A 15,904-nucleotide genomic window follows, 5' to 3' on the forward strand; every position below is an offset into this window, starting at 1 on the left:
TATTTTTGCCTTGTCTGGTTATATGTTGTTTTGTTTTTTGTGAAGCACATTGTAACATTCATTTAGAAAAGGACTATATAAATAAAATTATTATTATTATTATTATTATTGTAACTAAACTGCAGTGTCCTCGGTCTGCTACACGAGCTTAGATGTATATCAGACAAGGGAAAACGCACGTGGCTGTCCAGCACTGATATAGAAGGGACAAAAGAGTAACAAGAAATATTTTGAAATATTATAAATTTGAAACTGACTCCAAATAGACGAAATATAGCAGCAACACTGGTTCAGTTCACAGTTCTAACTTGCCAAGTCCCATCCCTAAAGGAAAAAAAATAGAAATAAAATACTGTTGCAGTAGTTGATAAAGTTTCTACATGTTTTGCATGTAGTATTCCTAAAGATACACGGGGTGGATGAAGTATGGAAAGCATGATACACAAGGTAGAAAAAGATACACAGGTTGGATTTAGTATGGATAGCATGACACACAAGGTAGATGTAGTATGGATAGCATGGTACACAGGGTGGATGTAGTATGGATTGCATGATACACAGGGTGGATGTAGTATGGATAGTATGACACACAGGGTGGAGGAAAATAAACAGGGTGGATGTGGCATGGATAGTATGACACACGGGGTGGATGTAGTATAGATAGCATGATACACAGGATGGATGTAGTATGGATAGCATGATACACAGGGTGGTGTAGTATGGATAGCATGACACTCAGGGTGGAGGAAGATACACAAGGTGGATGTAGTATGGGTAGCATGATACAGGGTGGATGTAGTATGGATAGCATGAAACAGGGTGGATGTAGTATGGATAGCAGGACACACAGAGTGGATGTAGTATGGATTGCTTGATACACAGGATGGATGTAGTATGGATAGCATGAAACACAGGGTGGATGTAGTGTGGATGGCATGATACACAGGATGGCTCTAGTGCAGATAGCATGATACACAGGGTGGAGATAGTATTGATAGCATGACACGGTGGATGTAGTATGGATAGCATGATACACAGGGTGGATGTAGTATGGATAGCATTATACACAGGGTGGATGTAGTATGGATAGCATGATACACAGGGTGGATGTCTTATGGATAGCATGATACACAGGGTGGATGTAGTATGGATAGCATGATACACAGGGTGGATGTAGTACGGATAGCATGATACACAGGGTGGATGTAGTATGGATAGCATGATACACAGGGTGGCTGTAGTATGGATAGCATTATACACAGGGTGGATGTAGTATGGATAGCATTATACACAGGGTGGATGTCTTATGGATAGCATGATACACAGGGTGGATGTAGTATGGATAGCATGATACACAGGGTGGATGTAGTACGGATAGTATGACACACAGGGTGGATGTAGTACGTATAGCATGATAGACAGTGTGGATGTAGTACGGATAGCATGATACACAGGGTGGATGTAGTATGGATAGCATGATACACAGGGTGGATGTAGTATGGATAGTATGACACACAGGGTGTATGTAGTACGGATAGGATGATACACAGTGTGGATGTAGTACGGATAGCATGATACACAGGGTGGATGTAGTACGGATAGCATGATACACAGGGTGGATGTAGTATGGATAGCATGATACACAGGGTGGCTGTAGTATGGATAGCATTATACACAGGGTGGCTGTAGTATGGATAGCATGATACACAGGGTGGCTGTAGTATGGATAGCATTATACACAGGGTGGATGTAGTATGGATAGCATTATACACAGGGTGGATGTCTTATGGATAGCATGATACACAGGGTGGATGTAGTATGGATAGCATGATACACAGGGTGGATGTAGTACGGATAGTATGACACACAGGGTGGATGTAGTACGTATAGCATGATAGACAGTGTGGATGTAGTACGGATAGCATGATACACAGGGTGGATGTAGTATGGATAGCATGATACACAGGGTGGATGTAGTATGGATAGTATGACACACAGGGTGTATGTAGTACGGATAGCATGATACACAGTGTGGATGTAGTACGGATAGCATGATACACAGGGTGGATGTAGTACGGATAGCATGATACACAGGGTGGATGTAGTATGGATAGCATGATACACAGGGTGGCTGTAGTATGGATAGCATTATACACAGGGTGGATGTAGTATGGATAGCATTATACACAGGGTGGATGTCTTATGGATAGCATGATACACAGGGTGGATGTAGTATGGATAGCATGATACACAGGGTGGATGTAGTACGGATAGTATGACACACAGGGTGGATGTAGTACGTATAGCATGATACACAGGGTGGATGTAGTACGGATAGTATGACACACAGGGTGGATGTAGTACGTATAGCATGATAGACAGTGTGGATGTAGTATGGATAGCATGATACACAGGGTGGATGTAGTATGGATAGCATGATACACAGGGTGGATGTAGTATAGAGTATGACACAGGGTAGAGGGAAACTCGTTGTCAGCCACGTCAACTGTGTTTAAAGAGAAATATAACGGGGTAAAAGAGACAGGAAATCAAATGAAGCTGAAACGGGGAGGAATTTTCACAATTATTCAGCAGTACAGTCTCAGGTTTGTTGATCTACAAAATTCAAACCTTTTCTATTAGTCAGAAAAACTTTCAAATCAGAATCCTAAAGAAGAGGAAATAGAAGTAGCAGAAACAAAGCCATGCTGTGAATGGCAGGCCAGACAATGGGGCAGTAAGCTAACAGATGCATGGGCGTGGGCTGGCAGTTTCAATAGTTTCAAATGAAAAAAGGGCCTCTAGCAAGCAGAGGGCCCCCCAAATGCCCAGGAAAACATCTGAAAAATTTTAATAGTAAGAATTACTTCTTAAATAATAACCTAAATGTGCACAGTTTTTGCAGCTGATACATGAAGCTAAGTGGAACATGCAGCTAATTGCATGTTACATGGACTGAGCCCCTAAACACAACAAGCTGTAGGTCTCTGCATGTTGCCAGCAGAGGTGCCGGACCAGCCAAACCTTCATCATTTTGAGTCACATTGACAAATGAGTTTAGCTATGAAGACTTGTTGGTACTCTGCAGGTTATAGTGCACAAGACACAAGCAGTTCCAACATAGGATGAAAACAGAAATGCAGTATGTCTTTGTAAGCTAACTTGTAATAACTACGATTCCTATGTTCAGATGCTTTTGCTGGTGACTGGCTGTTGTATGAATGTAGGATCTGCATGTTAGGGATGTCATGAATTATAGTTATGAATATATTAGGAATTGTTAGTGATGAGGAATGTTATGAATTACAGTTATGAATGTGATAGGAATTGTTAGGGATAAGGAATGTTATGAATTATAGTTATGAATATTTTATGAATTATTAGGGATGAGAAATGTTATGAATTATAGTTATGAATAATGTTAGGAATTGTTAGGGATTAGGAGTGTTATGAATTATAGTTATGAATATGTTATTAATTGTTCGGGATGAGGAATGTTATGAATTATATTTATGAATATGTTATGAATTGTTAGGGATGAGGAATGTTATGAATTATAGTTATGAATATGTTATGAATTGTTAGGGATAAGGAATGTTATGAATTATAGTTATGAATATGTTATGAATTATTAGGGATGAGAAATGTTATGAATTATAGTTATGAATATGTTATGAATTATTAGGGATGAGAAATGTTATGAATTATAGTTATGAATAATGTTAGGAATTGTTAGGGATTAGGAGTGTTATGAATTATAGTTATGAATATGTTATTAATTGTTCGGGATGAGGAATGTTATGAATTATATTTATAAATATGTTATGAATTGTTAGGGATGAAGAATTATAGTTATGAATATGTTATGAATTGTTAGGGATGAGAAATGTTATGAATTATAGTTATGGCTATGTTAGGAATTATTTGGGATGAGGAATTTTGCATGTTAGGAATTTGAATGTTAGGCATGAATTAGGATTTGCATGTTATATGAATAAAATGTCACTAGCAAATGTACTACTCTTTTCATGTCAACTAACAGTTCAGTTCGTCCTACCACATTTACAGAACAACACACAGATGTTGTCAGACTTTTAACAAGCGCTATGTCTGAGAATTACTATTTTACATTTCAAATAAACTCACTGCGTACCTTTTCTATATAGACTTCCATCCTAAATGACATTTTCCCAACTTGAATGGCAGAGTGTTTCTGTCCCCTCGAGCTCCCGGAAGTGATGTGGGCCATCGCTGCTCTGACTTCCGTGCTCAGGGTGCCGTTTGGGTTTTTAAACCTTTTTTATTTCAGATATAAATGTTAAAATATATAACTCAAAGCTTGTTTTTTGAAACATGTTTTTAGTTTAAGATGTTTTCAGACGTTATTAGCTTTTTTAGTAGTTTTTTTTAATTATAGAACGAACACCAAAAATGTTTTTTTGAAACGCATGTTAAAATAAACACCAAGTGTTTCCTTTGTAAGTGTAGCTCAGTGCGTCTTAGTGTTCAGATGGTGTTGAAGCCTGGGTGGTCTATAGGTCTGTAGGCAAGACAGCAAAGGAGGACCCCATGACAAAAACTTTATACGGCCTCCATTTGCCACGGTATGCCACTTAACAAGTGTACAACCATATTAATTCTGTTAGTGAGACTCACCATCAACACATAGGCAACTGCAAAGTGATGCATGCATGTAGTTAAAAGTTTGAACCTAATGTCATTATCTACTTTTAACAGGTGACCGTGTGTTGGAAGAAAAGAGTGCACCTACACTGCCTTTCCTGAGCAACTTGGGAGAACTCACAAGATCCGTGTAAACGCAGTGTCTCTGACTTTCACTGGCGACTTCTGCTAGGGTGTAATATCGCGGGACGACCGTGAAGTCCTGAGACGTCCTTTAGGGGCTCAGTGCCGACGTAATAATTACAAGACCTATCAAGGTCTGTCTCATCGTCACCATTGCTTGCACTCCCAACATTTACGCAGGAGGGGAAGAAGTGGATGAGGGGGGCAGTACAATGGCGCTTGGCCAGCCAGATATCAGTCTTATGTATGCGCCTACCCATCCGACCCAACCTTACTCCTGCAGCGGAAATATGTTCCAGGACCAATCGGCGGGCTATCTAGCAACAACCACTTGCACTGTGTCCTATCATCCCCCGCCCTCATACAGCTCGACTGCTAAAGCGACTGTTGATGGCTCTGCTCTTCTCTCCATCATGCCTGAGTACGGAGGCTTCTACCAGCAGAGCTGTCAAAGAGAAAGCCTGGCAGGCATCCCGGAGCTGAAGTATCAGATGGACTCTCTGAGGTTTCCCCCACCTCTCACCCCACTCAACACAATAAAGAACTTAACGCTCAGGGCACCAGCGCCGGCCATCGAGAACCCCATGGCCGCCGCTTTCAGTGGCCACCAGAACCTCCCTCTTAGACCAATTCTGAAACCGAGAAAGTACCCCAACCGACCGAGCAAGACCCCAGTCCATGAAAGGCCATACCCGTGTCCTGCTGAGAGCTGTGACCGAAGATTCTCACGGTCAGACGAGTTGAACAGACATCTTCGCATCCACACCGGCCTCAGACCGTTCCAGTGTCGGATCTGCATGCGGAGCTTCAGCCGCAGCGACCATCTCACCACGCACATCCGCACGCACACCGGGGAGAAGCCCTTTTCATGCGACCAGTGTGGGAGGAAGTTTGCAAGGAGTGACGAGAGACAGCGACACATGAGAATTCACCTCAGACAGGCGGACAAAAAGCTGTAAGTTATTATCACAGCCACTGAGCCACAGCAGGCCATACAACCACTTCCCATTACAGTTCAGTGCGGGAACGTTCTGTGATGCAGGATCATACGCTTTAATGTGCAGCTACAAACCCACGATGTCAGTCAGCCAGTGCAATGCTGCTGCCTCCAGAACCACAATTTAGAATGTGTGTCAACACTGTTCGGGCGCCAAGTCTTACATGGCTGTATGATGTTGGATGTCCTCGCGGACTGAATACAACCGTTGGAGACTGGGATGCTGGACATTTAAAGATCTTAGATCAAGCAAACAGTAGCTCAAACAAGCCTGTCAAGCTGTCATGGGCTTGCTCAAAATGTGCATAGTGTGAACACTGAAGGTTTTCTTTTTCTGGGAGCTTGGTCTCAGTAGTGAAATAAACACATATTCTACAAAACCCACAAAACCACTGCCAAATTCTACAAAATCGATTTCAAACACACATTCATGTCCGCATGTGAAAGGCGAGAAAAGCCTCTCACTGCGCCATGATGGTTCCCTGTCATCGGAGCTGTCTTCGTTTTGGATGCAAGTGAACTGATGTATCTGCTCTTGGATCCTGGATCATGACTGAAACCACATGTGAGAATGAAGACGCCACCCAAACCCCCATGTTGTTCAAAAACCAGAGTTTGTGAAAGATTCCTCTGAGCAGTACACTCCAGATACACAATGCAAGTCCATATATGGTGCGAGAAACCTTTTCATTGTTTTAAAGGTACCATTTACAGTGAACTGTAGACGTCCACTAAACCTGAACTTTTCAACAACATTTAGCCAAGTCTTAGCCTGCACAACACATCTAGGCTACAGCCTAGAGTTGAAAAGTGGATGTTTAGTTGACTTCTACATGACGATGACGATGATGATGATGACGATTATTATTATTATTATGATCAATATTATTAATGTTATTGATATTGTTATTATTAATATCATTAATAATAATAATAATAATAATAATATTATCCATCCATCCATTATCTGGATGCTGGAGCCTATCCCAGCAGTCATTGGGCGGCTGGCGGGGAGACATCCTGGACAGGCCGCCAGGCCATCACAGGACCATACCCACACACACACACACACACACACACACACACACACACATTAATACCTAGGGACAATTTAGTATTATTATTATTATTATTATTACTATTATTATTATTACATCTCAATTTAAATATCCACGACTAAAACTAAAACAAAAGTATTCACGTAAACTATATGGGTCTGCATTGTGTATGTTAGACCACTAAAGAGGTTTGGACAATACGTAATTATTATTAGCTGATGAAACATTTGGGTCCTAATGTGGGCTACAGGTAACTGGGCTCTGAGCTAGATGGCCGTTAACACTGCCACGTGATATGGGCTGTAGTGCTCACAAGAAGGTTTTACAGCCGCACATCTGGAACCCACTTGCTGTATAAACGTCATATGAAGAGGAAACGAGTTTGATTTCAAGACAAATAACATATTCAGTTTGCACAACTTTTGCAGACTTGTTCTAACTGAAAAATGAAATAGAAGCAGGTGAACGTGCTGATTCCGATTCCTTATTATGTTCACGCATTTAAGCTACGTCATTGTGGGTTGGAGGTGGAGGTGAACGGGAGGGAGACTGCAGAAAGACGGCGTTAGCAGAGGGGATGAGGTTTGAGGAAACCGAGCCACGTTAATTTTGTTACAGGGGGTTGAAACTCACTAGGTAGCCCAGATGTTCAGTAGGCAGCCCAGGGGTTAGGTAGGTAGCCCAGGCGTTCAGTTGGTAGCCCAGGTGTTCAGTAGGTAGCCGAGGCGTTCAGTTGGTAGCCCAGGTGTTCAGTAGGTAGCCCAGGTGTTCTACAATCAGTTTATGCCATTGGCATTTGTATGACTTCTCTCAATTGCTGTACTGAAAGAAAAATGTCTTAGTGCGAGATTTGTAGTACACAGTAACATCCTGAGTGTTAATTTAACTTCCCGAGTGTTAATTTAACTTCCCGAGTGTTAATTTAACTTACTGGGTGTTAATTTAACTTCCCGAGTGTTAATTTAACTTCCCGGGTGTTAATTTAACTTCCCGAGTGTTAATTTAACTTCCCGGGTGTTAATGTAACTTCCCGGGTGTTAATTTAACTTCCCAAGTGTTAATTTAACTTCCTGAGGGTTAATTTAACTTCCCGGGTGTTAATTTAACTTCCCAAGTGTTAATTTAACTTCTTGAGGGTTAATTTAACTTCCCGGGTGTTAATTTAACTTCCTGAGGGTTAATTTAACTTCCCGAGTGTTAATTTAACTTCCCGAGTGTTAATTTAACTTACTGGGTGTTAATTTAACTTCCCGAGTGTTAATTTAACTTCCCGGGTGTTAATTTAACTTCCCAAGTGTTAATTTAACTTCCTGAGGGTTAATTTAACTTCCCGGGTGTTAATTTAACTTCCCAAGTGTTAATTTAACTTCCTGAGGGTTAATTTAACTTCCCGGGTGTTAATTTAACTTCCCAAGTGTTAATTTAACTTCCTGAGGGTTAATTGAACTTCCCGGGTGTTAATTTAACTTCCCGAGTGTTAATTTAACTTCCCGAGTGTTAATTTAACTTACTGGGTGTTAATTTAACTTCCCAAGTGTTAATTTAACTTCCCGGGTGTTAATTTAACTTCCCAAGTGTTAATGTAACTTCCTGAGGGTTAATCTAACTTCCCGGGTGTTAATTTAACTTCCCAAGTGTTAATTTAACTTCCTGAGTGTTAATTTAACTTACTGGGTGTTAATTTAACTCCGAGAGTTTACAAATGGACCCGAAAGGATCCATTTGTAAACTCTCGGAGTTAAATTAACACTCCGTTTTTTACTGTGTAGCAATATATTTGTTAAAACATGTATTTACTAGAAATATATTTGTTAAAATGTTTTATCACATGGCCTTCATGGTCTGGAAATGTTTGCCTGTATCAGCAAAACATGCTGGCCGACCGTTCGCACCTAGTTCCAGCTACCCTTGGACGTCTGGCTGTCCTCGCCGATTGAAGCCACAGGGGGGCTATAATCGGGGGCAGATTGTTCCCCTGGTTTTTAATTATTTGAACAATATTGTTTGCCTAAATATGTTACAGCAAGCACTAAGCAATGTACACATAATATTATCCTAATGTGAAAGGGCTCGAGGCTCGTTCTCTTCTTCGGCACTCTCTGCTTCCTTTTTGAGCCGACGTGTTTCTTTAAGATTCCGCGAGATAACAACGAAACCAGAGATAAAACCAGTCTTCATGCTTGAACAGCCTGCGTCGGCAAAAACAGTTTCAGTCGCCAAATGTAGAGCCGCCCTACACCCTTTGATTATTCACAGTTGCATGTTCACAAACCTCTGCTGCCAAGCTGGATTCAGGATTTTGATCGTTACTTGTGTATCCTATCAACACAAGTAGACCCATTCACATTGACCCATAGCTCATCATCATCGGCGGTCACTCGGGGTCGAGTATGACCGTTCTCCTTCTGGGTCCCTCTGGTGGGCTTAGAGGCCGATCCCAGAGCCTCATGATGGGAGGACGCCTGTGCATAACAGCTTTTTAGGTGGAGAGGCTGATGCGCCTGCAGCCACCACACGGTCCTTGGCAGGGGGTGGCCAAAGTCCAATGGCATGGAGAACCAAGACGATTGGAGACCACCCTGTTGCAGCCTTCATCCGCATTCACTGCTGTTGTGACCTGGAGACATCTTCCACCAGTTCCGCCATTAAGGTCTTTGCTGGATCGCGCTTCGTCTGGAACCTCCCCCTTGACCATCCAAGCTCCGGACGGCATAGCTCAAGGGATCATCGGTACATGCAAGCTTCTCCGCCACGGCAAGGTGGCAATCCAGGAGGAAACCCATACCTAAACATTACTCCCCTATAGTGCAGGGGGGTAGATTTTATAGGGCTATAGGTGGGGTTATGCAACCTGAAAATGATCATAACAGGGGAAAAAGCGTAAAGTTGTTTTGTTTTTTTTATTGAGGAACATTCGCAGTGCAATGTTTCATTGTGATACTCGCTGATTCATTTTTGAGTTATCTTAATGTCTGATCTGTGTGGGTCAAGCTGTTTAATTGCCAACGTTTTGTGTATTTAGTCTTTCAGGGTTTTTTTCTTCTTTCCAGAAATGCATTGATGCTGGACAGAGTAGAATAGATAACCATTAAAGCGGGCGTATGATGATATGATATGGCAGGAGCCAGGGACACGGGTAAGAAAATCCTTCACTTGGGACAAATCTTCTACACTGATGCATCGATATGAGGTTTTGTTGTAGTTGCTGTCTTCGACAAAAGGGTTCAATAATATTTCCTTGCTGATGCAGGTTGCTGAGCTCTCCTGCATTTGAAATTGCACACTCTTCTGGTGAATCAGTTCATCAGGAAACGTTTAGTGGGAGAAACGTTCCATCACTCATCCAAGTGACAAACTGATTCACCCTTCTGTGATTTCCTTACCTGGATTTTTCAGCATGCATAAAAAGACTTTCCTAGAGATTAAATCCCCAAAATTTCATTTCAAATATCAAGAGTTGTTGACACATTACTTTGACTGATGGAACAGAAGAACCTACTGCAACATTTCCTGCAGAGTCATTTGTGAAAAAGAATGTGGCAACATGGGATGAGATTGTTTAGTTTTGTGATGGAGGGCTATTTTAGGTGGGGGTTTGCCTCACTTGCCCCTGTGTGCAGGCACAACTGTTCACTACCATTTGTGATATATCACTAATAACACAGTGAAAATGAAAGTATGTGAAGAACTACATAGACTATTTCACCATGTGTACCGAGGCTCCAAAATATGAGCAACCCCCCCCCCAACCTCAAAGCCATGTGTATTACTGAAATGATAGATTTTGACCTAATGTAGAAGAATGCACTGAAGTAAAATGTTCTGAGAGCAGCCGTTTTCCAATAAAATGTTGTATTCTTGTGATGCCAACTGTATTTTATACCTCAAAACTTAGATGGTTTAAATGTATTTCCGACATCGGCCTCACAACTTTGAATAGGGATGCCCTGATACTGGGATCAGATATCAGCCAATACCAGGCTAAAATGAAGATTTGAAATGTTAAAACTAAAACCAACATGGCTTTATTTACTGCTTTTTGGCACATGGAATGCTATATTTCTTTAATGGGGGGAAATAATTCTATCTCAGTCTATCCACTGACCCCAAACATATGACCTACACTGTTCAGTAGAAGTAATGGATCAGGATCAGTACTCGGTATCGCTGGATAATTAACCGTTCATACTCTGAATCGGCATCAGCGGTGAAAAAGAAGACCGGTGCTCCCCTAACTTTAAGCATTGCATATTTCTACCTCTCAGCATATTGCCAGGAGACATATTCAAAGGGTTATTTCTTACATGCCTCGAACACGTCGACCAGTGAGGGTGTGTTTTTCAGCCACTGGTACATTTTGCAGTAAGATGCTACACCTTCAGGTCCTTTCTAGGCTTGTGTTGTAGTAAAAACAAACGTTCTAACTCATCATTTGTAGCAAGTTAAAAGTAGTAAATGAGCTGGTTAAATCACAAGACAAGTCACAAACGTTTTTGTCAGACATGGTGTGGTGTCACCATCAGAAACCAGAGCTTCATCCTGTGCCTCTCTAACTTCTCTTTCAACAAATCAAAAACGTAAACAACCATTAAAACATGATCAAAAATAATGAAACCCAAAACAAACTTTCTTGTGCTTGTGGAGAACCCCATAACTTCCTCTTCATCAGCTGGTTTGTCTATGACTATTGCAAATAAAACACCATGAGAGAACCCCATAACTTCCTCTTCATCGGCTGGTTTGTATATGACTATTGTAAATAAAACACCATGAGAGAACCCCATAACTTCCTCTTCATCAGCTGGTTTGTATATGACTATTGTAAATAAAACACCATGATGTAGGATCGCTTATTTAGATGAGGAAGGTTTTGCAAAGAGCCATCTTCCATTTCCTCATCTAGCTCAAACAACTGGGAGCTGCCTCGTGCCCCCACAGACATGCTGGGAGGCCCAGTTCAGCCGGTCTACCACAGCCGGTCAGAGAAAAGCTCACTGACCAGGGGATTTGAACCGAGGATCTGAACCAGCGATGTGCTGGTCAGAAGCCTGCTTGGCAAAACTTATGGCAAGAACTGTCAACACAACTACAATATTCATCATGCACAATCCAAAAAAAAACAAATAAATACAACTAGACAAAAGGCATACTTATGAAACCTCTGATTTAGGAGAGAATTGTGGACAGGCCCCTGTCAACATATTTATTTCTAGAATGAACATGAGCAAGACCTCATTCACATTTACACAAGGGTCCCTGTAGTGACAAACATAGTACCTGTTTAAATGTAATGTTCTGTAGTGGCAGTTCTGTTACAAGATCCTGTGCATATATATATGAAATGTAAAACCTGAAACCAACCAACACTTCAAAAGATCATTCAATCCATTAAGTCAAGTCAGTTTTATTTGTATAGCCCAGTATCACAAATTACAACTCTGCCTCAGGGGGCTTTACAGCAACACAACATCCTGCCCTTCCACCCTCGCATCGGATAAGGAGCAACTCTCTAAAAACCTTTAACAGGGAGAAAGACTAGGAAGAAAGCTCAGGGAGAGCACCAGAGCAGGATCTCGCTCCCAAGACACACAACGTGCAACAAAATTATTTTCTTATGAACACTTCTGACATAAATAACACTTCATAACCTAGAGTTCAATCTTTCTGTAAGAGGTCTACATGAATGCACACATCAGCTTATTGGAAGGCCTGACATCTAATCTGGAAAGAAACAACGTCATGTGATACAGCCATGCATGGCTTTGTGGTGGAGCATGTTGCTTAGTAGAAGTGAGTTTGTTTCAGGTTCATTACAGAAAAAGCAGTGATATCTCCGTCTGTTCAGATATTTACTCCCTGGCCACACCCAAGAGCTGCAGCCTCACTGTAACCATAACATGTTTACTATCACTCAGTACTCACATTTATTCTTATTTTTCATTTTAGGGCTTCACCAAAAATGCTAATCTTTGAAAATTAATGTATTCAACTGTTACGTTGTTATAATTTTCCTGTTTCCATTGTAGCCTAAAGGTGTAGGCAACACGAGCAACCCTGGGAGTCCATGGCAACTGTAGGTTTTTAAGTGCTACATAAATAAAATTTTGCTTGCTTGTGCCTTGGTCTACCAAATTATATATATATATATATATATATATATATATATATATATATATATATATATATATATATAAATGGAACCCGTTACCCTGGCAATATTAACATCATGCTCCAATCATTGAGCTACATGCGGACCTTTGTACCTTGTGAAGAGAAATCGTATCAACACTACCCTGTGGTGACCTGGCGGTCTGTCCAGGGCGTCTCCCCGCCTGCCGCCCAGTGGCTGCTGGGATAGGCTCCAGCATCCCCGCCACCCTGACAGCAGGATAAGCGGTTTGGATGATGGATGGGTGGACGATGTTTTAGCCATGTTCTAACCGTCAGAAACTCTATAAAGAATGGAGTTTGACTACTGCCGATGACATGGTGGGGATTACAGTACACTAAACGTATCAAGCACATTTTTCAAACATGACCACTTGATTTGCAATCAGTGTGTCCACATAAGAGAAACGAAACCATCACTTCAAGTCCATGTTTTTAATAATAACACCACCATTCAGGTGATCCAGTCAGCAGAATTACCATGCAGCTCAACCCAGGAATAAGTTACCTTTTAATGGATAACCATTCAATTTATTTTAGTGCAAACAATGTAAGAACAGATGATTAAATGCAGGTGTTTTTTTTCCCACAACCTGAACTCCATATTTAGCTGATTCATCAAGGCCGACTATCTAATGCCAGCCGAAAAATGCCTACAGTCTTTTATTCTATTCAGGAACGGTCTTTGCCATAAACTGCTCAAGAGCTACCGAGAGCGACAAGCAGACAAGAAGACGCTGTAGTCACAGACTCAGAGAGAGACCTCCGGACCTGGGTAAGGCTCACCGCCACACCAAAAGTCAGGAGGTTGCGGAATTTCCATGAGCCAAACCTCCATGGGTTGGTCGTGCGCCTCCCGAGGAGTCTTCTTGGCCCCAGTTTCCCTCACCGGCGGCGGCGGTAAAACTTCGTAGTAATGACAATCCCTCCCGTCATCCGGGTCGTACGGTGGGGCCAGCACGTCCAGGAAAGCCGTCGGCCCGTCTACAGCGTCAATTTGGTGGAGGTTGTCTCGGTCTGGCGAGAGAATACACGGCATGCTCTCGTCCGTGTAGTCCCCGGTGGACCGGACCACAGACCGTCTCAGAGCTCCGGTCTGAAACGGGGGGAGTGAATGAGGGTCGCCGGGTGTAGCATCGGGGTACATTTTGTCCAGCCTGTCGAAGCAGGTGATTCTGAGCTTGCCGTACAGAACTTTGAGCATGCCGTGCATCCCCGGGTGATCGTGCAGTGGGATTGAGGCCCCGTTTCTTAGCAGAAACACCCCCATGCTGAACTCGTCCGTCTCGCATATTTGCATGTACGTTACTGGAGGTACGCCGCGGTACGGGTGCGGGGCAACGGGCGAAGTTTCCATTTTCCTCGGAACGAGTTTCAGGTCCGTCGCTCTCACTTCCGTCATCATGCTCTTCAACTTGTTCTGGTTTTCCAAGAAAGTTTTGCTGGCTTCTACAGTCAGAGGAGGGTTTCTGAACGTGACGCGGGCCTGGCGGGCTAGTCTCTGAACGATGGAAGTCATGCTGTCCTGTGGCATCATACCGAACCCCCGGTCCCGCTGCGGCAGCTCACATCTGCAGCGCGGTCTGCAGCTGGTGCGCTGACCGCTTGTGCCACGCGCACGTTAATCCACCGTAACCTTTTCTGGATTTAGTTGGAAAATGGACATCGATGAAAACGAGAATAAGTGTGATTCGAGTAAATTACGGACGGCGTTTAGCTCAACGTCACCTGCCTTTCACCTCCCCATGTCAGAACAACTGTCACACACGTCCGCGTTTCCAGTTGCATTGTGGGATATGGTGTCCCTTGCGTGTAACTGCGGTGCATATTAATTAAAACAGCCAGTTTGACATAAAACATTTAACAGTGTGGTCACACACCGCTGGGCGTCCGTGGTATTTAAGTTGTCAGTTTCGAGAGATTTTGTAACTGTATTCATTAGTAAAGGACCACTACGCTGACTGAAACAGGCTACCGTAGTTAGTTACGTCACGACCGTCGAGCCTTTGTTCCACCCACACAGCTCGGAAGGTGAGGGTTTCTGACCACACCGGACGGCAGTCCAAGTCGGGCAAATCCATCTACCCTTTCTTTACATCCGGTAAACTTTATTTACACCCGGTTCAGGAGAACGTTACAAAGAGAACATAAACATATAAAACGACAACAACATAAAACAATGTCAAACAATACAGCAGGGGACAGTGAAAAAGACAAACAGAAAAAAAAGAATTAAATACATATATTCAAGGCATCATATATTTTCAAAGTCTTAAAGGCTTTTTTTTGTTTTGAACATTTGGCAATGTTGAGTTTTCAGTTCTGTTCTCCGTCTTGAGAAAGGATCACGCAGAAGATCAGAGACTAGCCCGGCAGTGCACTGGAAGGTCCGGCCACCGAAAACCACAACGTATTGCATACAATACATATGCACAAATTAAAAAACAAAAAGCCTAGTCTTAATGGGAACATATAATTCTGCAACCTACATCCCACAACTCAACAGATGAGAGCACATAACTCAACACCCCACTTGTTCTCATCATCTCAAGCCAAATTTACCATGAATGTACATTTTCATTTCCAAAAAGCCTTTTGAATTTAACCATTTTAATCCTTGCTACAGGTTTTGTCAGTATGTCTGAAACCATGTCTTCTGATGGGCAGTAAACAATGTAGTTTGCCCTCATTTAGTGCATTACGAATGAGGTAATATTTCACATCAGTGTGATTGGGCCTCTGTCTGTTCACCGGGTTCTTAGTGCGATGGCCCCCTGATTGTCTCCATGGATCTCGGTGCAGCTGTAAACTTTATTATCCATGCCATTTAACAGCTGACTTAGCGACATGCTTTCCTGAGTAGCGGTTGCTAAAC

General features: G+C 42.3%; 2 protein-coding genes across 2 annotated transcripts; one reads left to right on the forward strand and one right to left on the reverse strand.

Moving 5' to 3' along the window:
• Positions 1-435: 435 nt before the first annotated feature.
• On the forward strand, positions 436-5,876 carry LOC130122587 (early growth response protein 2b-like). Its single transcript, XM_056291517.1, has 2 exons — positions 436-447; positions 4,902-5,876. Exons 1-2 carry the CDS (start codon positions 436-438, stop codon positions 5,763-5,765), a joined length of 876 nt encoding a protein of 291 aa, XP_056147492.1. The 3' UTR covers positions 5,766-5,876.
• A 7,198-nt stretch (positions 5,877-13,074) lies between these two features.
• adob (2-aminoethanethiol (cysteamine) dioxygenase b) lies at positions 13,075-14,777 on the reverse strand. Its single transcript, XM_056292086.1, has one exon. It carries the CDS (start codon positions 14,564-14,566, stop codon positions 13,781-13,783), a length of 786 nt encoding a protein of 261 aa, XP_056148061.1. The 5' UTR covers positions 14,567-14,777; the 3' UTR covers positions 13,075-13,780.
• Between the last annotated feature and the right edge of the window lie 1,127 nt (positions 14,778-15,904).

Source organism: Lampris incognitus, chromosome 13 (genome assembly GCF_029633865.1).
Source record: "Lampris incognitus isolate fLamInc1 chromosome 13, fLamInc1.hap2, whole genome shotgun sequence".
Lineage (NCBI taxonomy): Eukaryota > Metazoa > Chordata > Actinopteri > Lampriformes > Lampridae > Lampris > Lampris incognitus.